The 26,264-nt window shown below is 50.4% G+C and overlaps 1 protein-coding gene and 1 long non-coding RNA gene across 3 annotated transcripts in view; one reads left to right on the top strand and one right to left on the bottom strand.

The window, feature by feature from the left end:
* Positions 1-15,390: 15,390 nt before the first annotated feature.
* Positions 15,391-20,668, bottom strand: LOC118922273 (uncharacterized). Of its 2 annotated transcripts, none has more exons than XR_008994507.1 (3): positions 20,629-20,668; positions 19,201-19,499; positions 15,391-17,249 (listed from the first exon to the last, which is right to left on the bottom strand). It is a non-coding gene; the product is annotated as an uncharacterized LOC118922273 (long non-coding RNA). The 2 variants fall into 2 exon arrangements; XR_005028676.2 differs by lacking the exon at positions 20,629-20,668 and adding an exon at positions 19,717-20,136.
* A 263-nt stretch (positions 20,669-20,931) lies between these two features.
* RASA3 (RAS p21 protein activator 3) overlaps positions 20,932-26,264 on the top strand; it is a 106,242-nt gene continuing 100,909 nt past the window's right edge. Inside the window, exon 1 of the mRNA XM_036904823.2 lies at positions 20,932-21,099. Within this exon, the coding sequence (XP_036760718.1) occupies positions 21,045-21,099 (55 nt within the window). The 5' untranslated portion in view covers positions 20,932-21,044. The remainder of the gene's footprint in view (positions 21,100-26,264) is intronic.

The following is a 26,264-nucleotide window of genomic DNA, read 5'->3' as shown; positions in this document are numbered from 1 at the left end:
CCCCGGAAGTCCTCCAACGCGTCCCTTCTGGCGCCGGAAGCGGGCCTCCTGCTGTTGGTTCCGACGCGCTCTCTGGGTCCCTGATTCCTGCTCCCGGGCCGTGCCAACCGCGCGTGTCCGGGTCGTGGGCGGGCGGGTCCATCGTTAGTGCGCCTCGGCGCGGCGTCGGCGCCCAGGTCCGGAGCTCCCTGAGATCGAGGGCAGCCTCCCCGTGCGCCGGTTGCGGGGCAGTTGGGCGAGCGCCCCTATTACTCAGTGACTCGTTTTCCTCGCGAGTAGACCTGAGGGGACCGGCCCCCGGGCCCCGCTCGGGTCGTCGCCGCGCCCAGGTGCCCCGCTTAGATGGTCTTTTAGCAGCTCGGAAGGGGCACCCCTCACTTGCAGGTAGAGGCAGCTGTGATCAAAAACGTAAAAACTGAAAAACCTGATTGGTTAGAACCTCGAATCCACACAATGGGATATTATTCATCAATAAAAACGGGTTGTTGGCACCTAAAGCCACATGGACGAGCCCTGGGCTTAGTGAGCAGCCGCCACAAAGGGCCCGTGACTCACTGACGGAGGCGCTCATCACCACTCTGGCTCCCTGATTCGGACTTCGCCATCCTTTCTGCGTTGTCCACTTTGGGCAAGAATTCTGATTAGTCAGTTAAGCCAGAATCCCCCACCTCGGACTTGTGATCACCCTCCGTAAAAGACCAAATTTCTCATTCCCTACCACCCCCAAGCGATGTCTGATCAACCCGTCCTGCCTTCCCCCGAGGCTCCTGCTAGGTCGGTTTTAGACAGAATCCCCCCTTTCCCGTTTTTTCTTAGCAATTTCCATGCATAAACTCCCACCCTGCCCCTTGGCTGTAAATTCCCACTTGCCTATGCTGTATTCTGAGTTGAGCCCCGTCTTCCTTCTGCACTGCAAATCTCGTCACAGTGGACCCTATACCTATAGAGATACCTACCCACTTTATTCAAAGATTTAAATAAAATCTTTCTACTATGCTTTGACAAATGTCATTTGAATTATTTTTCTTTAACACCATGTATATGAAATATCCAGAATAGGCAAATAAATGGAGAGAGGCTGTTGATGCAATTGTGAATGGAATTGTTTTCCTGATTTCTCTTTCTGCTAGTTCATCGTTAGTATATAGAAATGCAACAGATTTCTGTGTATTAATTTTGTCATCAGGGGCTGGAGTGAGGGATGGGGTTGGGTGGATGATAAGTGACTGCCAAAGTGCACGGAATTCCTTTTAGGGTGATGACAGATGTACTATCATTTGCAGTGTTGGCTGTATAACTGCATAAACTAAAAGCAACTGAACTGAACACTTTAAATTTTGCAGTGTGTAAAATATATTCCATAAAGCTGGTTTTAAAAAAAACTTCTTTGACAAGTTGAATGCAAAAAGAAATATTCGGCAAATGTTTTTTACTTGGCTCTGTGCACATGGTGCTGAAGTAGGTGTGCAAAGATGAAAAAGCACATGTACTACCTCAGAGAACGATATGTGGTGGTGCATGTAGATTTTTCAGTCTAATGGAAGGAAACAGATGTGTGAATATGTAAGGCATAATAGAGGGTCTAACAGCCAATACTACCCAAGAGAAAAGTCAAGTGGCAGATAAGCAATGGAAATGGAGGGGACAGAAGCTGAACCTTCCTTCCCAATACTGAAGATAAAATTTTTAAATAGAGGTGATGCATTCTTGTTACCACCACCCCCAACAAAAAAAAATGAGGTCAAAAGACAAGCCAAGGAGAAATTAGAAACCTACCATAAAATGCTAATTTCCTCTAGATATAATAAGCCAACATAAAGAGAGCAATGGCCTAAAAAAAAAAAAAAGAAAGAAAGAAAGAAAACAGGTAAGTGATATAAAAATATAGTTCATAGGGAAAGATGCAAATGGATTCTAAATATAAGAAAGAAATCTAACTTCACTCAGTGAGAAAAAATTATAGTAGGGTGCCACTTTAAAAAATTTTTTTTATTTTAATTTTTTATTAAGGTATCGTTGATAGACACTCTTATGAAGGTTTCACATGAAAAACATTGTGGTTCGTACATTTACCCATATTATCAAGTTCCCTCCATAGCCCACTGAAGTCACTGTCCATCAGTGTGATAAGATGACACAGAGTCACAATTTGTCTTCCCTGTGCTACACTGTCTTACCTGTGACCCCACACACATCATGTGCAGGGTACCACTTTTCATACATCCCAAAGATCGAAAAGGTTGGTGATACTTTGACAAGAGTGGAGAAACAAGTCCTCATATACTGCTTTTGTGAGTGGTAGTGGTATACTCTTTATGGTGAACAAGTCAGAATGTCCTCCAAAATATAAATGTACAAACATTGCCCTAATGTTTCTAATTCTAGGAGACATCTTATAGAGATGCCATTTGCATTTGCATGTGTGACCTGCTTTGTAAGGATAGTTATTACAGCACAGTCTGTAAAAACAAAAGGTTAGGAACAACTTCATAACCATCAGGTGGGAAATGATCAAAGAAGTCAGGATGTGCTCACGTAATGAACGGAATGCCGTGCAGCTGCTTCACAGAACAAGTCTGGCCTATGTGTTTGGATATGGACCAATATCCAAGATATTAAGAAGGAAAAAGCAACATATAGGAAAATGTTTATCGTATGCATCCATTTGGGTAAAATAGATAGCTAACTAAAGAATGGGTAGAAAGATCCTTAAAGTGCCCCTGAAAGGACACATTGGAAAACTGGCAGCAGTGCAATGGCCTTCTGGGAGGAGTGCTGGTAACTAAAAGATGGTGGGCATGTAAAAGACTTTCCCTGGGTATCTTTCTGTGCCTTTCTAATTTCAGACTATGAATATATATTTCCTTTAAAAAGTAGATATAACTTTTATAAATACAAAAACCTAAGAAAGAAAATGCTGAGAAGCAAAAAGAACATAAAACTTCCTCTAAAGAATCCCAACCACTCAAAAATTCTTCTCTCACTACTTTTGTGAGTAACCTACCATACCCTTTTCTATGCCTACATGTACACTGGGTAACATTTTGAAATTGTATTTTTAACTTTCTTGTCCTGGATCTTTCCCTTCCCTTCTCCTTTCTCCCCACCCCTTTCATGCGAACAGGTTGTGATCAGCTCTGTGCTTGTTAACATGGGGAAGGCATGCAGCAAGGTGTACTTTGAGCTTATTTTCAATTGCTTCTTTCACTTAATGATACTTATATATAATTATGTGCATATTACCTCCTTAGGTTTTTTCTTTTGTCATATGTTACACATGAACACTCTCTTTACTAAAAATTTCCACAATAAAACTGTTTGCAGACTGGGAACATTCCCCATCTCTCCTCATCTTCCCAGAAAGAGTCACTGTGAGTTGAGCATTTTCTGCTCTCTGCTCTGTGCTTTAAATGGAATGTACTGTGTACATTTACAAATATATCTATTTTTCTTTTCTACAAAAATGGGTCTATAGAAAATGCAATTATTCTGAGAATGGGCTTGTTCATTGATATATCTAAGAGATCTTTCCGCATCAGAACCTGCTTTGTTCTTTTTAATGACTGAGAAGTGTTTCATGTTATATTCATCAGACTAGTCTGAGTTATAATACTATACAAATTAGCCCTTCAGGTCACACCTGAATGGCTATAACGGTTAATTTTATGTGTCAACTTGAATGGAACACAAGATGTCCTTATCTTTGGTCACAGATTATTCTGGTTGTGTTAGATGAAATTAACATTTGAGTCAGTAGATTGAACAAAACAGATTGCCCTACCCAATGTACATGGGCCTCATCCAATCCATTAAAGGCCTGAATAGAACAAGAACAATAGAGTAAGAGGGAATTTGCTCTCTATGTCTAACTGCTGAGCTAAGACTTGGAATTTCTGCCTTAGACTGGAACTCAGGGCACCGGCTCTCCTGGGGCTCTGGCTTGCCAACTGCAGATCATGGGACTTCTCAGCCTTCATAATCACATGAGCCAGTTCCTTTTAATAAATTACATATGTACACACACACACACACACTCACACACATATTTCCTATTGGTTCTGTTTCTTAGGAAAGCCTGGATTAGTACAGTGGCCAGTTCTTCCAGGAAATCCTTGATCACTCCAACGTGGGCTTATGTGTCCTTCTCACACTTTTTAGTAACTATTTCCTCATAGAAACACAATTGTAATTGCCTCTTTATTTTCTGCCACTATAGTCTGAAGACTCCTTGAGGGCACATACTGTGGGAGGATGTGAGGAGAGGAAAGCCAACAGAATGTCCTCTATTAGTCAAACCACCCTTGGGTATTTGAATGTTTAGTAGAGTCCCCGAATCTCCAGTCACTACCTGAAGTGGGTCTCCCCAGGCTAGCATCAAAATGCTGGCAGGGCCACCTGCCTTCTAGGAAGAACAGAGACCTTGCCTTTTCCAGCTTCCAGAGGCTTCCCATGTCCTTCAGCTCATGTCTTCTTCCTCCATCATCAGCAGAGGACTGTCTTCCAACCTCTCTGACTCTGACCCACCAGCCTCCCTCTTTCACTTAAAAGGACCCTGGGGTTCCATGACATAATCCAGAATACTTCTTTATTTAAAACCCTTAACTTAGTGACCTCTGCAAGGTCTTTTTTGTTAACTTGTAACATATGCACAAGTTCCAGAATTAGCTGTGGATGTCTGGGGGGCTATTACTCTGCCCACCACATTATCTAAAGAAGTCATCCATCCAAAGTCAAGCCTTTGTCATAACAGTGTAAGAAAATACAGATGGATCAGAGAAAATCCATCCTTTCTACTGGAAATGAACTCAAAGTGCATGGACCACCCTCCCCAGGACTATCTCATTTCTTCTTTCCAACACAGTAGCCAAGAGATTTACCCACTCCTTACCAGATCATAGCTATGGAGTGGGGCGGGCAGACCTCTAAGATGCAGCCAAGCAGGAGAGTAATAAAAGTGAAGGCTGAAGAACCCCTCTGAAAGAATTTGGAGCCTCCCTGCAGGGCCACACTGAGGGCAGAGACAGGAGACAGGCATTATGACTGATTTTCAAAATAAGCCAAGGTATGAACAGTATAGTAAGAACAGGAGGGATTCCATCTTAAGGCTAAAGATTCAATTATAAAGAAAAAGCCGAATTGAAAAGCAAGATTCCTAACGTATTCTTTCGTAAACAGCCAATACCTGAACCCACCTTAAAGGCAAGGCAAACAGTCTTAACTAATATGTTCCCAGAGGGAAGCACTATCCTGGAGAGGAACCATATCAATAAATTTCTTGTGTTAAGTTTATTTTACAGAATTATCTGGAGGACTAATAATGGAAGAGATGTGGTGTTCCTCACTGGAGATAAGCATCTTGAGATCGCTTGACAAGTTTACAGCCTCTGACCCTTTGTCACATTCCTGAAAATCTTTAAAGGACAGAATCCACAGCCTTTTAACTGTGCCTCCTCTCTGAGGTTGACTGCACTCCTCTTTCTTTAAGTGTGTGCTTTTAAACAGAGCTCTCTCGCTGCCCAACTTAATGCATTTTGTCTCTCTGCACTTCCAGTGGTAAGCGTCTTTGTCTCTTTGCTATTTCGTTCTATTTCCAAGTCTTCACTCTGTCTCTGTTTCACTCCAGATAAGTAGGGAAGGGCTTCTGAGAGCTCTGATTTGGGCCTGCAAGTTCCTGACTCCTGGGTGACCCGGACAGAACTGCAGCTGTACAATCACAGTCCTTAGTAGCCTGCCCAAAAGTCTCCTTTCTTTGGGAAGCTCTCAGAACATCATCTCACTCCATTCTGTCCTCTGTGGCTCCCCCAGAACCTGGGATGGTAGGGTCTTAGTCCCCATGCCATGCAGATCCAAGCAGACATGAGATGCCAGGTGATCCCGGCCTTAGGAGTTGGCAAGGGGATTTGCCATGTGCTGAGCAGGAGTTCAGTGAGTGTCTCTCTCTCTCTCTCCTCACCCACCTTCCCCTCCCTCTGCACTTTCCTGCTCTCTGCTGCTTGCAAGGCAGCTGCCATTCACTGCTACTCTTGATCTAATGAATTCCTTCCTTACCTACACTTGTCCAACATGTTTGAGAATTCTTTCTCATCCAGAGTCAAGAACCACCACCCCCAGCCCCATCCAGGTTGAGGTTTCACCTGGTGTGCAGGGAGAGACATCCCTGGATGCAGCTGCCCAGCACCACCACTGCAGAGGAGGCAAGAAGTTCGGGGAAAAAGGACGCCCTGGAGTTAGACTGCCTTGGCTCAGATCTCAGGCAAGTTCCTCGTCTGTAGAATGGGGATGATAATTGTTCATATTTCATTGCAGTGATGCATATAGGATTCAAAGAGATAATTTATGTAAAGTGCTTAGAATAATGCTGAACATATTGTGACAATATATACCAATATATATTGCATTCCATTATACTATTAATAGCATTTATTAGTAGTGCTAATAGCCAGACAGTCTTGCTAACAAATCTTAGAGACCCAAACTAGCTGCGTGGAAACCTATCCAGCCATTTTATGGCATCCATCTCAAAATTAGACAGTTTGCCCCATTTGGACGAAGGCAGTTCTTGCTTGTCTCTGGACTGCTCAGCTCTATGGAATGGCTAACTAGCAGTAACCGGGCCACCCAACACAGTTTCTGGGGCCTCAGACGGGCCGGGCGTTTCTCCATCACAGTGACTCGGACAGGGTGGTTTGTCACACCCCATTTCATGTTTACAGTCTTTATTGAACATTTCTTATTAACCTAAATGTCCTAGTGAAAGCCATATTTTTAAATGAATAATTAGTAGAGTGAATAATAAGTGAAATTACAAAAATGTCCAAACTTTTCTTTTGATCAAGCTCATTTTTAAAAAGAAAAAATAAAATGTGCATTTAGTTTGGATTACAAGCCCTTAGTAAATGAATCATGTTGACACTTGAAGTTTGAAGTCCGTACATCTTTTATTTCATTCTGTGTGGCCAGGATCCTCAAATATTTTCATATATTAGAAGCTTTGCAGCAAACGTGTTCAGTAAAGGAAACACATACCATTGGGAGCACAATTAATCACTTTCTTCCATTTTGTTCTTTCCTGCTCTTGATGGCAGCTCGAGAACCCACTCCCTCTGCACACATCAAAACGCTGGTGGGACGCTGCCTCTCTGAAGAACCCAAACCTTGGAATGTTTCATTCAAAGCCCCCAGAGGCTCTAAGTAATGACCAATAACCACATGAGACCTCTCCATCTCCACACTACCTTTCCTTGGGATGCCCTGCCCTCGCTCCCTCCCTGGCTGCCGTGGTGGCATAAGCCTCATGGCACAGGACAGGTGCTGAGACTGCCCCAGGGGCTGGCCGGCTCTCTCAGGGCTCCCCACAGAAGGTGAGCACAGTGTTCTTGGCTATAGTAGAACTTCTATCAATGGGTCCCAGAGTGCTCTAGTTATTATAATTTCTTGTTTCAAATGTTGTTGCTGGAAATATTTAAAATCCATATCGGTTTGCTTTAGTGAGTTAATCAGTGTGATAAAGGAAATATAACGATGGAGGCTTAACCTGCGGAGTGCTGCTCTAGGCTGAGCAATGGCAATGTGACAGTGGGTCACTGCAGGGTGCAAGGGGAAGAGCACAAGAATAAACTCTGTGCTGCTACAAACTGAATGTTGGCATTCCCTCCCAAATTCTCACATTGAAACCTAACAAAGAATTTGATGTTACTAATGCCTGCTCCCCACCCGCCCGCAGGAGGGGCCTGTCCTTTGCCCAGCAACTCCAGGCCTGTCTCAGCCTGACCGAAGATCCTCTCTTCTTCTTCAGTGGCCACAGTAACAGTGAGAAGGTGGCGTGGCCTCCCTTTCCCACAGAAGCTCCATTGCCCACTAGCCAGGTGTACAGGCCTGAGCCCTCAGGGGTCCTGGCTACCAAGACCCAGCCGGCCATTGTAGGGCAAGTGACCACAAAGGCCACCCACCACTATTTCCTCTCTAGAATAATAGCTTAGTCTGGATTTGGGTTTGCTTTCTCTGCCCTTCACGTTTCTTCAGATGACCACCTGTGGGCTCTGTGACCACCTCATCTGCCCTTCAGGGTTCTGACCAATGAGCTGAAGTAGGACAGCAGCTTGTGCCCGCGGGCTCTCCGGGCTCACCACGCACAGGTGGTCACGCTTGTTCAAGTATCAGCAGTTTACAAAGAGGTGCAAACAGGATGCGTGTGAGTGCATGCATGCATGCTGGTCCGTATATGGGAATGCATGCATGCAAGTGTGTACGTTGGGGACCTACACCTGTGCCTTAAATTCAGGGATTAGATGTCACCGCTCAGGTGTCTGGGGGCGATAGAGGTCAAGAAACAAGGGCCAGGGCAGTGTACCATGGGGGTAGGCAGAACAGCTTGTCTTATGCCCCTCAAATGGCCTGTTCTCCTGCAGGAATAATTTCCACCACCTTCAGAATGGAGCAAGGCAGGACCATCTGTAGAAAGAGAACCAGACATGGACAGCAATCAAGCCGAGCATTACACTGGAACTGCTGATGTCAGCAAACGTCACACTTGGTGATGGGACACTTTCTTCCTGATCAGGGCTCAGTATTCTGCATTAGTACATATTGGTTGTGAACAATCAATTATTTTGCTACAACTTACAATTTGATGGAGATATTGGGGAAAACATGAAAAAAAGAGTGTTAATTAGGGAGGTTGGAGTTGTGGGCTCCTTAAAATTTATTGTCAAACATGTGCAAAGAGGAGATGTGACATTCAGTGCCCGGGACCGGTGGTGCCAGAGCCCTGGGCCCAGAGGGCAGCGCAGGTGGTGCTCCTCCCTAAGGACTGTGGGGCCTGGCTGGCCTGGGGCATTTCATTTCTGTGGACGTCCCGGCTAGGCGGTGTGCACATGTCAGGCGGGGTCCATGGAAGTGCGTCATGAGGCCCAGGTCTCAGAGCCTCGGAGCCAGTGAGGACCCTGCTGGGGTTGTTTGCATTTTAGCATGGTGGGCACAGCAGTGTGGGTCACTGTGCCCATTTTGTTGCAGGTATGGAATCAGCCCTAGTCTCAGGCAAAACTTCGAATCATGGAACACAGAGGAGAAGGCATTTGTCTGGCACAGGGCTCTTGAGGGAGGATGGAAATGCCCGTTCTGGCTCCTGGGCAGCTCTCCTGCTCAAGCCCTGGAGCCGAGCACTCAGGGACCGCAGGCTTGGTGCTCCGCGGCAGCAGAGTCCCAGCTACCTCCTGTGTGTGTGGTTGAGTCTGCTGTTGGTCTGTCCCCCAGTCCTCATGACACAGGACACCTTCTTCAGCAGCGGGTGGCTGTCCCTGTCAATGACAGAGAGGTGCTCCTCCTCCAGCTGTGGACAGACGGAAGAGGCCATGAGTGAAGCTAATGCTGTTCAGCCATAAAATCCAGATGTGAAAGGATTCTACACACTGACATTAGAAAGTAACATGACGTTTTGTAAAATTTAGAGCTAAGACCTAAAGAAGTGAAGTATCTAAAATTCATCTTGGACGCACAATGGTTTCTAACGTTTCTTTTTTCTATTTCAATTGCTACCTCTTTCAAAATTCCTCTTTTTCAGAGAAAATTTCTTGTGAACAAATCCAGATTAGACATTAGGAATTTATTCTGTTATCTTCCTTGTGTATTTACATTGAAAAGAAGGAAGTCTACAGTGAAAGTACAAAGTTCTGAACAATAAATCTTGGAAGCATAACTCACCAGTGGGTGGATACTGCAGGTCAGTGTGGTCCCCAGGTGAGCCTCTTGCCCAGGTTTGCCCCAGGACTGCTCCGAGTTTAAAATCAAAGTCTCATTTCCAAGAACCCCCTCAGTGCCCAGCAGGTTAGGAATGTTGGTCACTCCATTCCTGGAGCAACAGCAAAGCATCACATGGGAACTTGACAGGGGTGCAAATTCTGGGCCTGCCATGGACCTGCTGAATCAGAAGCTGCCCTTCAGGACATGATGATGCAGCTCGGGACTGGGAACCTGCTCCAGGAGGTGCAGGGCTCCTGGCTAGTCTGATGAGGGACCACAGAGGGCTTGAGTTTCACAGAAGCACCTCTAGTAATGCAGTGGCTGGGCAGGATCTGGAATAACTCCACAGGGCTGGTGAGCCTGTGGTTTGCCCACCAGCTCGCCAGGGAGCCATCCCGACTCAGCCCCGGACCTGCCAAGAGTCAGGAGCCTGGGTTTGCCTGGGTTGCTCTGGGCCACCTTCCAGGGTTCTGTCTTCACTTGTGGGCACTGTCATTATTTCCAGCAGGTGGCACGGGCTAATTACTCTTGTTAGAAATCTGAGTGCACCCATGGTTGACTTAGTTACTGAGACACCAGATGTATGTATCTGTAAAGCGCTTACAGTCAAATCATGCCATCAGCAGTGATGTAGAGAAGCTTGTAATTGGCGTAATTAGTACTTATATGCAGTAGTGTGTAATTAAAGAGAATATTCTCCCAGGCTCCCAAAACACCAAGACTGGTTATCAAAGATTTTTTGAGGGAAAGGAAATAAAGGATCACATTCTGAAATTTAGCAACTGTTTACTGATCACATTTTAATTTACTGTGTTTTATAGGTGACATGCTGATGCTGCCCAGTACTGGTCAAAATCTGTGAAGTGCCTCCACTGGGACAGAGAAGAAAACGAGATGACTCAATGATGTGTGTGGGTGCCTAAACACAATCTCTTTTATTTCTTAAGGAGAAAATTTGAGACAATGTAAAGACAGTGTCCTTATAAATTTTTGTCTATCTCCATTATTCACAGTTCCCTTCAAATAAAACGTGATATGGGTTGTTTTCTGCCACCTGAGAAATTGTCCCATGTGGTGCCAACTCCCAGTGACTTTCATGTGTGATCGCCTGCATGCTCAAGGATTGGTGTATTTTGCAAAGGAGTAGAGAACAATGATTAGGGGCTGCTCTGAGCAGGAGCAGGAGCTGCAGGCAGAGGGGGCCCCCAGCCCTCAGATCTGCCATGGGCTAGCACAGGATGCTCAGTGGTCACAGCGGCCTGATGGGGCTGCAGGGGGCCCCCGAGAGTCCCAGCTCACAGTGGCGTCCCTCAGATGCATAGGGATGCTCTAGGTTCCTGGCACTGTGTCTGCAGGGTGCTGGCCCTTGGACGCCATGGCTGGTCTCATTCCCAGATTCTGTGAGAGACGTTAGGTTGGGATCCACAATGACATGGGCCTCTCAGAGTTTTGAGCAAATAGTCCTGTAACTCGTCCCAGTAACTCAGCCGGGAATAATGCACTTCATACAGTGCTGGGGAGTCAAATACAGCTGAGCCCCCCTCAGGGCTCTGTGTGGAGCTGGGCTTCGCCTGTCAGCTCTGAGAGTCTCAGAGAACAGCCAAGATTCAAGGGCATCATGAACATGGTTGGGGATTTTTTAAATTCTGTTTTTGCAGAAGGCTTTGAATACCTGAGTCTGTGTGAACAGCCTCATGCTGGTGATCACACAGCAGTGCTTATCTATGTGTAATAAAAGCCAGCATTTAGCTTAGACGACAAAAGGAATTATGAAAACAAAGATGAAACAGAAGTACGAGGTCCCCTCAGGAAAGAAGGACCAGATACTGTCCTTCTGAATAGGGATTTCAAAATGCTATACAATCATTTTTTCTGATTATTTCATTGGGAAACTAAAATGCAATGGTGCTAACATCTTAGCAAGTGAGAACAGAGCTGGGAACAAGATGTCAGTGCTCAGGGTTTGTTGTGAGCACCTTCACTTCCCAACTCTCTACCTTAAACCCACGTGAGTTCAAGAAAATAAATCTGTGATTCCTGCTCCAGGCCATCTCAGTTGCCTTTATAAACTCAGCATTGAGGGCGAGAAACGAATTTGGGGAAACCCACCAGCAAGGAGCTCCCCTTGGGTTATGGCTCAGAAACTGTGCTGGCAGCTTCCTATCTGCTTGCCTGACAAAACCACCAGAACTCCAACCTCTGGGACCCTTGATTCATTGCTTAAGAGGGTGCTGGTCGGCAGGCTGCAGAACAGCTATGAAACTGGTAAAGTCCTCAATGACACAAAATGATTATGATGTCATGATCTTAATTCTCACTTTGATGTACCTTTAAATTTCCATTTGGATCTAACTACTTTTCTTTTTGTCAGTTTCTTTTTCAGTGGCTAACTTGGATGGCTGTGAAAGTAGTCTGTGTGTGTATGTGTGTGCACATCTGTGTGCAAACGTGTGTCTGCGTGCCTGTGGGCACACTGTATGTGTGCACGCATGTGCACATGCATGTGTGCGCATGCCCATGCATGCATGCATGTGTGGGTAGGCCAGACCAGGGAAAACGCACACACACAAATGGCAGGCTCACTTGCTGGCATCAGACTGTCCTGAGCAAGGGTGTTGAGCAGCAAGTCTCAGCTCCCTTGCCTGGCTCTGGAGAGAGGAAGGAAGTGGCTGGCTAGCTGGGAGGTGTGAGCTCGGGCTGAGACTCCCTTCTGGGAGGGCCCAGATGTAAGCAGGGGCTGGTCAGCCCTGGGAGTTCTGACCAGCTCCGGAGCATCCCTGGGTCTCAGTGTTTTCTGCTCAGCTTCTTATTGACCATGGTTCAAAAACCACAGTGTGTGAGGTTCAGAAATCCTGGGCATGCAGAAACTGGGACTGCTACTGAAAAGTTCATAGACTGGGTGTGCAGCTTTGGAGAAGTCAGCAAGCCTCTGTTTCTGCACTTGGTGGGAGTTCGGCGAGGCAGTGTGTGACATCCTAGTGTGGCGTGCGGCATGTGGCAGATGGCAGATCTCAGGCCTTTCAGTGCTGTCATTCCTAGTGCTGGGTGGATATGCCAATTTATCCATAGAACAGATTTGCAGGACTTGAAAAATAGAACCTACAGAAGCATCATTCTGAGTGCAGATCAGTGCTGGCTGTTGCTGCAAAGTAAGGTCTAAATTAGATATTTTCACCTCACCAAGTCTGGGAGAGACAGATAAGCAATCAATTCCATATGTAATAGGTCAGGTCGTGATAAATAAAGCAGAGTGAAGAGCTGAAGGATGAATGGGGTGGAGAGGGCAGTTACTGGACATGAGGCCATCAGAGAAACCCTTCTGGCAGGTGTCATCTGAGCTAAGTCTTGAAGGAAGAGCGACATGTGGCTGTCGAGGGTCGGGGGGAACAGCCAGGGCAGGGGTCCCAGTGCAGGTAGCAGGGGGGCCAGTGGACCAGGAGCACAGGAGGTGAGGTCGGTGGACGCAGAGCAAGACCTGGTGGTTGCGGCTGCACAGCAAGCCTGACCGTTTAGACGGGAGGCCGGCAGGGTTTGAGAGGAGGAGGGAGTTGGCCTGCACCAAGCTTCAGAGGATGGTTCTCACTGTGAAGTCAAAGGCAGAAGTTTATTCCTGTGCAGTGCAGGGACCATACTTGAATTCATCCCAAATTTCTGGTCTGGTAAAATAGAAATGTATTCTTTGAAAATCTCCTCAGTGAGTCTACGTCCTCTCTCAACTCCACAAGTTCACTTTACAGGTGGCCTCAGGATGCAACAGGAGCAGTGACATCCCAGGAGTCCTCTCACCACCATGAATGTGTGCCCCAAGTGCCTTGGACTGTGGACCACAGTAGAGCGAGAACAACAGGGTGCCCAGGAATGGCCCCGCTGCCCAGCGCCCATGCACACTCGCCTGCTTGGCCACTGTTCTCTGTCTGTCCAGGAGCCGCTGTCTCCACAGCGGTCGTGCAAGAGGCAGAGACGCCAAGACTGGGCCTGTGGGCACAGAAATTGGAAATTCAAGGTTCCCCCTCCAGAGGAAGGGGCCTGCTTATGGTGTTCTTTCTTAATTGAACCTGAAAACTGCAGGAGAGCCAGGATGGAGTGGAACTGTGGCCTTGCGTGCCTGGTGCCTTGTCCCATGCAGAGCCCAGGTGGGCAGTCCCAGGCCCAGGCGGACCATCAGGTAAAATGAGGAGGGGACACAGTGGCTTCTAAAGGGGTGTGTGCCTCTAGCTGTCTGGGACCTGGGTTAAAACTATGGGGAAAGACACACCTGGGGCTCAGTCTGCTGGTATGAGTATAGGAACATGAATTCAAAAGAGGTTTATGAATGTGTTCTTTTAAATTTCCCTTACTCTTGCTTTTAGAGCAGTTGAAACTGGTGATGCAGAAAATGCTTTGGAATGTGGTAATTAAACACTTTGTGTCAGTGAAAGGATCACATCACCACGGGCATTTTGTGGGTCATATTCTCGAGGGGCTCCTGGAGTTGCAGCTAGAAGGACCCACACTCTTACTTGTTTTTTCCCCACTTCCTAACCGGTGTGTCCTGAATAAGCTTGGAAGGAGCAGATGCCCCTAGAGAAGACCACAGCAGCAGGATGGGGTAGAGAGCAGATCTCACCCCTCCGCCAAGATGGGTGCTGACCTCCACACCATCTCCTCTCACTCTGTACCTGGGAGCACCAGTGTCTGGCTGGCCGTAGGTTCTGGGGCTCCTGACGGGATATGGGAGGGCTACTGACTGGAACAGGGCATTTCAAACTGTGGGTCTCAGCCAGTATGTGCTGGTGAATGGAAATAAAGGCGCCAGTGTCCATGGTATACTCCAAGGTAGCAGGAAATGCAGAGGGCATATCACTGTATTGTATTTCCACCCTATAATAGGCAATGATGACTTCAAGAGCGTGGGTTTTTGTAAGCTTGTATCATTTAATTTTTAATAATGGGTCTGTTTAACAATCAGCTGCCAAAATCCCTGAAGTTTAATGGTTGGAGCTCGTGAGCTGGTACCTCCAGTGCACCAGTGGCTCACTATCTAATTGAAAATTTTAAATTAATTAAAACTAAATAAGTCATATTAGTTTAAGTGAAGCTAGGATAGAATATAAAATGTTGGGACACATTATATCGAGTCATTGTGTGCGTGTATCAGGTTGTGACCAAAATGCATTTACTTTCAATAAGTTTGAGCAGCTGCTTCCACCCAGTGTTGGTTTGGGTGCCTGTGGGGAGGGCCACATGCCCATTCATGTTGCCCAAACCTCAGCCTTAAGAGAGCAATCCCAGTGGTCTGCTTGCTTCCTGGTGGAAGCAGAGGTAGCCAAGCCTGGGTGATGGAGCAGGTTCTGGGGAATGGGGCCCTGCACACGGGGTGGCAGAGGAGCAGGCCTGCCTGGGCTTCCTGGAGCTGCAGGTGCAAGCGCAGTTGAGTCTCCTGAGGTGTTGCAAGAAAGGACCTTCCCTTGACACCATCAACCGTTTGCTCGCAGGGCAAGGTGAGTAAACACAGGGCACACCCTTCCTGTGGGGAGCCAGATTTCAGTCTCCCCACAGGAGTGGGCGTAGGCCTGAGTGGGGCAGCAGGAGAGTCAGCCAATTACTGTCTACCACTGTGTTGTCCTGTTCAAAACATTTTTATTTTGAAATGTAGATTCACATGCAATCCTAAGGAATGATACAGAGACCCATGTGCCCTTCAGCCAGTTTCCTCCAGTGGTGACATGGCCCAGGATGGTGGTGACCATGGCGCAAGGTCACAGCCAGGAGACTGCGCTGCCGTGGCCGCCCCCCTTGGGCTGCTCCAGCTCCACCTGGACTTGCGTGTGTCTAGGTTGGTGTGACCCTGATGCGAGTGCTCCGTGTGGCCACCAGCGTGGGCAAGGCAGACTTCTCTGTCCTTCAGGGTCCCTCCTGTTGCCTTGCTCAACCACAGCCACCTGTCCCTCCCCAACCCTGACACCCCCGTCCGTCTCCATCCTTACAATTCATCCTTTAGGGGAATTGCGGCGTGTGGGACGGGCTCTCCTCTCTCAGCCAAGATCTACCCAGGCCGTCATGGGCATCAATATTTTGTTCCTTTTGCCGAGTGAAGTCTGTGAGCCGGTCACCTGCCCGAGGACCAGCTGAAGGCTGTTTCTGGGTTTGGCTGTCCCAAATAAGCTGCAGTGGACAGAGGGCTTAGTGCTTACAACATCTTTTGCAGGGCGTCTTCTTCCCTGGGGGAAGTTGCTCAGTGTGAACCTGAGCCGAGTCCCTCAGATACCAGCCTCCCTCTGCACTGGCTGCAAGCAGGCCCAGGGGGCCTGAAGTCCCCGCTGTCGTGCCTGTGGGGGCCTGGGCAGGCCTGGCAGACCCAGAGCAGAGCCAGTGTCCGCACTTCACCCATTGCCCTGTCCTGGAGCTCTGTCCTGGCATCACCAGGCTGAAAGTGGAAGGGCCCCACCCTTGCCCCAGGGCAGTGATGTTTCTCATTTGTAGGACACTGGCTAGCTGCTGTACCACAGCCCACAAACCACCCGTGGTCCACGCAGTGGCAGGCACCACTGTTATGCCCATTTCACAAACTTAGAGATCATTGGGGAGAAGAGTCACGTTCACATCAAATTATTTTGAAGGAATAGAAAGTAATTTAAGTGGTATGTCACAGACCATAAATGTAATAGACACAGTGTCAATCATTTTCATACTCAAAGTCAAATGAACATGTTACCGCCCACAGCTTTGTCTCTGCCTCTCTGCAGTCGGGGCCTTCCTGGTGACGCAGTTTGGCAAATGTCCTCCTCAGCCAGCTGCCACTGTCCACTCCTCCATGCCACCCACACCCTGAAGCTCTCGTGGACCTTGCCGGGTGCCGGGCGGCTCTCCAGTCTCCTGTGGCCATCACATCTTGGAAACGGGCCTTCAGTTTTCATGCATGCTCCATTGTACCTGCCCCTTGGAGACTCTCTACACCAGGATTTCTCTGCTGTTTGTCTTTCTTGCCTTACCATTCAGCTGAGCTAACAGCAGGCAGACAGAGCTGCAGCAGGAGCTCACAGCCCTCAGATCCCTGAGGTCCCGGGGGCAGTTGGACTTCTCTGGTGTTCCCACAGGACCGAGCAGGTTCTGGACAAAGGTTTGCTAATAAATTAGTTGCTAAACAGAGTAAACACTCATTACAATAAATTATATGTCTACTGTGTAAAATTGTATGTAAATATTATTAAAACCTTGAGACGGAAATAAAAATTCTTGTGTTGTAATGGTGGGCACATTATACATTTTGCCTTTTTGAAGTTTCTTTGCGATTATGTCGCATCTCTAAATATAATGTTTCACAGAGCAACAGCTCTTGCTGACCATTGATGAAATCTGTTTTGCACAGTTCTAACAGTGAGGCAGTTTGGGGCTCACTCTGGGTTACCGCGGCTCTGCAGTCGGGTCCCTCTGTGGTCAGGTGCTGAGTTCTCTGGGGTCCCAGGGTCACTTCTCCTCAGAGTGGGTACTGTGATTCTGCTGTGAGAATCCAGTGTCAGAATAGAGTCTTCCTAAATGGTGTGAATCAGGAAGGAGGGAAGGAAGGAAGGAGGACTATTATCATCAAATAATACTTCTTTGGGGATAATTTGATGGAGATTTTAGAAGGAAAAAAAAATCCTATCCTCCCGCCATAGCTAAGAAGACGAAATTTGGGGTCTAGTTAATTGCTGATTTCAGGATGTCTTCAAAAATACCTTGATATTTGGCTAATTAGGATCAAGAATAATAAGCAATCAAGGCATTACACAAATCTGTTCAGCAGGTAAATCCATTAACTATCGAGTTATATTTCACTCTTAACTCAAACTGACATTTGTATTGATGTTAACCAAATGGTATCCCATAAAAACTCTATTAAGGTCTTATTAGTGAAGATCGGACAGGCTTGGGCTATACCAACAATTCCCAGATGGTATTGGTTTTACACACGGAACTTCATTTCTCGCATTCACGGACAGCCTGCAGTTGACCCCAGGACAGCTGCCCTCTGTGGAGTGACCCAGGGGTCCAGGCTGCTTCTGTCTTATCTCTGAGTTTCAAAATGAGGCCTCTCACTTGCCATAGCAGGAGAGGCTGGAGAACACCACAGCAGCTTCCTTGGCTGCCAAGAGAAGGGATTCCTTCATGTTCCCAGGTGTGCAGCTCCATCCTGGGCTTGGAGAAGGGTGGACAGTGTGGCCCCCACCCTCCCAGGAGGGAGCCGCGGGTGCACATTGGCAAGGCCCACCCCATCCTATGGTGGAGGGGCCACATGTGGCAGTGTGGCTCACGTGCCCCTGGGCCCTGGGGTCCCTTCCAGGAGCAGGACAGGACGTCTGGGCTCGCACACTCAGGGGAGCCTTACTACAGGCGCACTCAGTGCGGCTTCTCTGCTCTGTGTGGCCCAAACAATGCGCATTGGAGAAAAATTATCCAGGGCATTTGTCAGCTCTGTGGCCATACATGATGGGCTGGATCTGCCCATCGCATCACATGCCTGGTGGGGGCACATCAACACAGCCCTGCAACTGGGATCCCTGAGGGGCTGAGTTTGTGGGTCCACTGCCTCCTCCAGAACTGGTATTAGAGGTGGGGCTGCTGAATTAAATGACCCTTTAGGTCTTTATGGGCAGTCACTGGCTCTGTCTCTCCCCCAGGATGTGTCACTGCTTCTGATAACCCCCTGGTATCCACTTGGCCTTCTCTGCTAGAACATCTCCTAAGCCACCAGACGACCACTCCACACCCCTACCGCTGCCATCTGTGCAGGGGGGATTCACTTGGAAGGTGACTGGATCCATGGTGAGCCACTCCTGGGCTAGGGCTCCATTCATATAGACCTCCCAAGTCCCACTCTCACTGGGGCATGACGGCCTTCAGGTTCCTGGGCACCAGTGGTGACTCAGACCCTGTACCCAACGGCCCTCAAAATGTTTAGGTGTTTTGTTTCCCCTTCTCAGGTGTACCATTACTTGAGCAAATAGCCACAGACTCCTTTGGGAAGTCCTAGGGGAATCTCCCACGTACAACGTGGCCAGGTCCTCTGCTCCCACCAGTGGGCTCTGGGGACAAGAACAGGCTCACGTCTGGAAACTGGGCTAGGGATTGTAACGTTATATTAGGACAACTTTCTTTGGCTTCTTGACACCTTCTGGGATCTCCTTTGATTATATAAATCGAGCAATACTCTTGCTAGCTGGCTGCCCCCACTGCTGAAGGTCCCACCAGCACACTGTTCATCACTTTCATAAGTGGTGTGTCCTCTGGGCTTTCCAGGAAACCTAGTCAAAGGCTTACAGAGTTTATTTACCCTCCTGTGCCCACTCTGAGTATTCGGGTGCTTGCACTCAGATGTGTGGGAGAACATTTAAAGAGGTTCCAAAGGCTGTACTGGGAGCATGGGGTACTTGCCAGTGGCCAAATCCTGTATCATGGTCGAATGATCCCAAGACAACAAACTCTAACCTCGCCCACCTTCACCTCCTGCCTCTCCAAGTCCAGCGTTCTCTGAATCTGGCTCTGCACTCAGTCTCCCAGCTCCCACTGCGTGGGTTTCTTGGGTCCTGAAGCTCCTTTGCTGAACGGACCTTTCTCCATCGGTGGACCCAACACTTCTCCAGCTGGGTGAGGCTGATGGGGTGGAGTGCTGTGGCTGGAGGCAGGTCTTGGGGCACATGTATGCCTTACAGGGTTTCTGTGTCATCGTCAAGCACAGAGAGAGCATTGCCTTTACAGAGAGAGGTGGGACACCTGTTCAGGTCCAGAAGATTTAAGGATACCTGGGATTCAAGATTTTTAAGGGCATTTACTCCAGACGACCCTCTCTCAAGCGTTGGGGTCTCCCTTCCTCCCAAGAAGGGTCCTGACCCTGACACAGCTTCCTTAGGCTGAGCACCCCACCTCCCCTGGAGCACCCCTCTCCTCGTCATCAGGCCCTGGCAGTGGTACACAGCATTGTTTTAGGCTCTCTTGCAGGAGATGAGGGTGTGTACGTACCGAGGAAGCCCTCTTTCTCTCACATTTTCTTTAATGGCCACAGACACCTCCTGGGGTCCTAGAGTTAGCAGCAACATGGGTTTGAACAAAGAGAAGCTGCTTGCCTAAACTCCACGCAAACCACCCACAAACGCCCCACGCGAGGGTCTTGAGAGGATAAACTGCCAGTGACCGAGAACCAGGCGGGAGGCTCAGTGGTCAGGGCAAAGAATGGTCATTAATTCTTCCAATTCTAAGCATTTCTTTAGGAAGTGAGGATGAAGCAGTGAAACAAACAGGCATGTATTCCAGCACACGCAGGGTGTGTGTGGTGCCCGCCCTGTGCAGATAAAGGAGAGGAAGTCGGGAGGGGGCCTGGGGGAGAGGAAGGGGCCCTGCGGATGCCTGGGGGTCAGCGGGGCAGTGCGGCCCTCGCCCTCCCTCGGCTCGTGTGAGTGGGCGCGGGAGGGCGCAGCAGAGGGCGTCGGGGGGAGATGCGAGCGGGGAGCCCGGGGCTTTCCTGCCCCCTCCTGCTCCCTGGGGGTCATCTCTGGACACACTCCGAGAGAACTCAGCTGGGCCAGGGAGTCCTTCTACGGTGATACCTTTAGGTCTGAGTTTCTTAAAACCCAGAGCACCGCCACTTCCTAAATTTCTCCACTGAGCTAATCACACAGATCCTTGCAGTGTAAGAAACCCAGGAGGTGGGGGCCAGGCCGCAATCGCTCCTGTCTCCAGGTTCTGAGACGAGGGTGGGCCGGGAGACTCCCACCCCGCTGCCCGTCAGCAACCCCGGCAGCAGCGGGGCTTCGGAGCGCCCCCGCCGGCGCCTGCGGCTCTGGGACCCAGGCCTCCCCAGGTCCTCCAGCGCGCCTCCGTCCTCCGTGCCCCCAGCCCCGGTCGCCCTCCCCTCCGGTCCCCTCCGCTCCCCACCTCCGGCGCCCCTCCAGCCCCGGCCCCTCGGCCCCCGGCGCCTCTAGCCCTCTCCCAACCCCGACTGGGCCCTTCCGATCCCACCTCTGGCACCAACCCCGCCCCGCTCCGGGCCTCAGCCAGTGGGGAGCTGCCGTTGGGCCATGGGCGTGGCCTCTCCGCTCCCGCCTCCTAGCCCTTAGCCAATGGACAGGTGGGAAGCCCCGTGGGCGGCACATACACGCCCCGCCCCCATGCAGCCCCGGCCAATGGGGAGCTAGCGGCCTGTGGGGCGGGGCGGCGGGGCGGCGGAGCGGGGCGGCGGGGCGGCGGCGTGGGGATTGCGCGGCCTCGGCCGGGAGGCTGAGGTTGCTCCCGCTGCATCCGAGGCTCCGGCGCGTCCAGCGGGGCCGCGAGCTCCCGGCGGCCCAGCGAGTATGGCGGTGGAGGAGGAGGGGCTCCGCATCTTCCAGAGCGTGAAGATCAAGATCGGTGAGCCCGACCCGGGGCGCGACGAGCGGGAGGTGGGCCGTGGGGGGCGCGGAGCGGACGGCAGACCGCCGACCCGCCCTCAGCTGCTGCGCGAGAAACTTCCTTTCTTGGGGGTTTCCTTGGGGTTTCCTGGGAGTATGGGCTCTCCGCGTGCTCCGGGGCCGTGGGGCCAGCGTGCGCGGGTCTGTGCGGTGGACGGGTGTGCGCGCGTGTGTGTGCGCACGTCTGTGCAGGTGGATGCGTGTACACGTGCGTGCGTGTGAGTCTGTGGAGGTGCTCTGCTCCCAGCTCCGTTAGGGCGGGGAGCCGCCGGAGCCACCCCGCCCCCCTCCATTGAGAACTGGCTGCAGAGCTTTTGGCCTCCAGCGCTGCCATTCAGGCCCTGTCACCGAAGCTCTGCCCTTCTCCCCGGGCTCAGAGGCTGGGGGAGGGACATGACCGCAGATTCTGCAGTGGGCTGGGAGGCTATATCTGGACTTCCTGGGTTTATCTGGAGAGATTTGCTTTTTCCCAGTTCTGTTTTATTTTGGGAAGGTGATGTGCAGTTTTTCTTCCCCAAAAATGATTGGTGCCTGGAGTGACTGTCACACATTGATGCCATAAACGTGCCGGGTGAGGGGACAGCTCATGCCAGAGAGGCTTCCGAGGAGCCCACGTGCTGAGGTCCTCAGGGGCCACGGAACTCCCTGTCCCCGGGGAGTGCCCCACATTCCCATCTGTTCCCACGTGAGAAAGGGCCGCTGGGAACAGTGCCAGGGACCCAGTGACAGTGTGAGTGTCAGTCGTTGATGACATTCGATGCTGCCTGAGGAATGCCAGTCACCCCAAGTCAGCGCGTTGTTTCCTGTCCACTTTATTTTGGTTTATGGGTCACTGCTGAGACACTGTTGATACTTGACTCGGAGGCACTACTGGTAGGATGTGGTAGCACCTCAGCCTTGAGGAGTCTGCCCGGGGAGGGTTTCTCTTGTTTACTTGGTTGAAATCTGCTGTCACTTTCATACTAAGAGACTCAGCATTGCACTCCACCAAAGTGGTGGCAAGGGACGGGCCTCTGTTAGGGTCCCATCAGCCAAGAGCCTTCACTGAGTGCTGGGTCCAGTGAGCTGTGGGGGGGTCCTGTCACCCCAGAGGATTGGAGGCACTTCCTTAATCAAGGGGGGCAAAAGGGGCTTGGGATGTGGTGGGGGTGTGTGCCAGGCTTCCTGGTGCAGCAGACAGGAGTGGATATGGGGATACTGTGGTTCAGGCCCAGCACAGCCAGCCCCAGTTCAGCTCAAGCAGGGTTCTGGGACTGTGGTATGTTAAGCAGAGAGGATTGATTTCTTTCTAGGACAGCACAGTATGTGAAGCCACAGGGTGAGGAGACACCTGAAGGTCCAGGAGAGCAGCTCTCGTGTCCTGCCAGTGCACACTCCTGGTGGGGGATTTCTGCACCGCAACGTGGAGGGCCTGGTGTGGAAGGAAGGGGGTTTGTAATTGCTGCTCTGTTAGGCTTTTTCTCTTTCGTGCTCTACTTTAAACAGGCAAGGTGCCCGGCTTGGCTGATGATGAGTGCAGGGACTGAAGCATCGGGGATCTCTAACCCCTCACAGGCACTGGGAACTGGTACTGGAGCAGCCCCCACCTTTGTGGGCTAGAGTGTGAGGGTGGGCAGAATTGCCCAGCACCAGCTGTCCTGCTCCCTGGACGTGGTTCCACATCCGAGAAGCCCATTTTCCCTTGCCTCTCAGGGCCTTCTGCCGCTGTGCTGCAGGACAGAGGCATCTGCTTTCACAGCTGGGCCGTGATAGGAGCAAGGGCCTGCTCACCAAGGCAGGGTGCCCTCCTGTATTTGAGACAGAAGTGGTCTGGACTGCTGCTGAGGGAGAGCCTAGGCCACAGACTTGTGAGTGAGCCGTAGGTGGGCTGGTCTGGGGCGTCCTGTGCCTTGAGGGAGCCCATGTTAGCAGGGCAGGCCGAGGGTGACCCTGAGCATGGAAAGTGGTCGCTCCGCTCTCCGTTTCTGCCCTTTGTGCCCTGTCCGGGTGTGGCCTGAACACCCTGATCTGGGAGGCGCCGACAAGATGAGGAGGGCCCCCCCCCCCCCCCCCGCACTTGACTTGGAGGAGGGGCGGATGTGTGCGATCACATGCCCACTTGCCTCCCGCCTTGTTCCGGGAGACACTGGCCAGGCCGCCCATTCATCTCCCAGCCCCGTCTCTAGGCTGGCTGGCTGCCTGCCCTGTGTGTGCCGCTGGCTTGCTGGACGGCCCAGGGCAAGTGTCCTCCCTCCTCCACTCTCATTTTTGCACTTGCAGAATGCAGGCCGTTGTGGCCACTGCATCCGGAGGGAGCTACAGGCCCCTGTGGTCCAGGCTTACATGAACGCCCACCCCCTCACTCCCAGGAAGAGACAGAAAGAGACATTCTCCCTAAAGGTACACCAGTAAGCAATAGCACTACTCCTGTTGCTAAGAAAAAAGGCAGAACATTTCTAGGGGTTGGAGAGATTTTTAGGTGTGGGCACTAGGCCTTTTAGCTTTTTAGTAGTTTCGGAATGTGTGATGGTACTTGGTCTCACGGAGAGGCTAACGTTGGAGAAAATGGGAAGAATCTCTTCCTCTCTTCTCCTCCCTTTTCCCTTTCTTTTTCTTTCTACCTTTTGCAAATGAGAATGTACTTAAGAAAGTGCCAGATAAAGTAAGGCATTTTTATTGCAACTGTTTCCAGTCCCTGTCCTGCCAAACCTATTGCTTTTCCCACTTATGTCTCCTAGTTATTTTGGGTAGTTCTGCATGCACGGTCCTGAGCACTGTCTGTCTTTGGTAACAGTTGCCCTGTGTGCACCAGTATCTTATGTCCTGCGAGAAGGCTTTGAGGAAGTGTGCTCTTCCGACTTTCCGTGAGTCAGGGCTTCAGGAAAGCAGCTTGGAGATCTGCAGGCTATGTCTGCTGGGCAGTGTTGCTGTGGACGCAGCACGTCTGTGAGCCTGGTGATTATAGCTTCACTCCCCAGTGCATGTTTCCTTCTTCACAGTCATCACCACTGGTTCTTCCTTGATAAATGTGTTAAATTAAGAGCAGTATACAAAGCTATTTCTCTCAAGCTGAAGAAGAGCCCTAGCCTTGTGCCCCAGCAAGAGAGAAGCCCTCTTGTTCTGCCAGTGGTCTCCATCCTGGCTTGAGGGCCCAGTCTCAGTCAGCCTGTGTGTGCGCGTGTGTGTCCGGGCGAGGCCTCCTGCTGCCTTCTCCTGTCCTTGGGTTTGCATCGGCGAAGCAGCCCTGCGGGCTTAGAGCGCCTTCTCGTGACCCGTCTCTGAAGATCAGAACTTGTCCTCCGAGGAGGTCAAAGGCAGTCTGTGTCCGGACCGAGCACAGCAGCCTGCTCAGCCCCTGTTCTCCTTCCTGGTCACACACAGAGACCCTCCAGAAGCAGGAGGTCCTGCAGGCAAGGTGCTGAGGGAGATGAGAGCAGAGCCCCTGTCTGTACCTCCCTTGGCCATTTGGCTGATGAGCACAAGGCATGGTGAGAAAGCCCAGACCACAGGTGCTGGAAGCTCAGGTTCTAGGTCCACTCTTCTGAAACTGTGATATTGTGATACTTAACCCAATTTCCTCCATGGGAAGCAGTAGTGTACCTGCCACAGGGCCGTCCAAGGATCAGATGGGTGGTGGTCCTCCTCAATAATTTAAAATAACTATTGTTAGGTGCAGTGTCTTCACAGAGCTAAGAAGAAATTGCTTCTCAATTAGAAAACGTTTTATGACTCTAAAGGAATGACATCAGCAACAGCAGCTTTTTCCGAATGTGTGTTCGGTAGTGTGGGGAGGAGCTGTGTCAGCCACACATGGTTCCTGGCATCAGGGATTTCATATTCCCTTGAGCTCACTGATGCTAAAATTAACCTGGATATTTTATTAACCGAGCTCAGCTAGCTGCCTGTGCTATTTTTAACCCCTACAGACTAATGTGCCTAATGGGCTATGCCTGGGCAGCAGTGGGGCACAGGGACCAAGGGGTACTTCAGCCCCGGCTCCAGGTTTGCCTGGGACTGGGGTGGGTTTGTTGTGCATAAGTGGGAGAGAAGGATGCACACTGTCCGTGTCTAGTTTGTGCATTTCATCTCATGTTAATTTAAATTCCTACAACTCCATGACATTGAAGCTGAGGGAGGGAGCAGGTTTGGGGTCTGAGCCTGTCTTCTTGTCCTTACTACTTACTAGGCTGTCTGTCCTTTCTGTGTGATTGTGGGTTTGAGTGGCTGGGTTAGTGAAGGGCTGGGAAAGCAAGAGGTGTGGTGTCTGAGCAGGGAGGGGCAGGGCTGCTGACGCTTACAGGCAGACCACAGGGGGCAGTCGCTGAGCAAGGGGCCCCAGCGGAAGTCGGAGAGAGATCAGGAAGATGTGGTCTTGACCAGAACACAGAAATCCAGGGCCACTTTTAAGCAGAGCCCCTGGAAACCCAGGGAGCCCCAGGAACCCCGGGGCGAGGCGTGTGGTGCAGGGGCCAGCATGGAGCCGCGTGGCTGGTGTGTAGCACTTGGTGGGAAACACAGATCAGCTTCTCTGGAGAGAATGATGCATTGTGAGTGTGTAAACACGCGTGCCTTCCTCGAGGTGTCTGGGAGTCAGAACAGTGGTGCATCATATTTTAGTTGCAGACATGCACATATTTACAGAGGAGATGGATGCATTCACTGGGAACAGTCAGGAGTGGTGGCCGCTGACCCTGAGAAGCAGGGTTTACAAGTCACACTTCAGGGTGAACGCTGTGTGCTCCTCGCTCCCTGTGGCCTTGAGTAGTGCCCCCCACCGCCTTCCTGGCCTAAGCCCTGGGGGACAGGAGCCCCGGGAGCCAGCTGAGGACAGAGACAGCTATGCTTCTCACTGATTCTGCAACTTTAGAGACATCTTAGCCCTCTCTGCCTCAGTTTCCTCATTTGTCAAAGTGGAAAGTAAGAGCTTTATGTGGAGCTTGTGTGAACAGAGACCCTCCCTTCCTGGCCCTTGTATCGAGGACCAAACGTAGGCCTGCCGGGAGGGGCTCCGGAGGAATGGCCTTGAATCTGCTGTGAAGGTTCATGAGTGGGGAGTCGTGTGGGGCAGTTGGGCAGAGTGGCTGTGCTGTGCGGGGCTGAGCCTGGTGGGACTTGGTGATGCTCGTCACCCTGAATGGTCAGAGG

This window comes from Manis pentadactyla, chromosome 17, assembly GCF_030020395.1.
Source record: "Manis pentadactyla isolate mManPen7 chromosome 17, mManPen7.hap1, whole genome shotgun sequence".
Classification (NCBI taxonomy): Eukaryota; Metazoa; Chordata; class Mammalia; order Pholidota; family Manidae; genus Manis; species Manis pentadactyla.
This window is presented reverse-complemented; position numbering and strand designations above follow the sequence as displayed.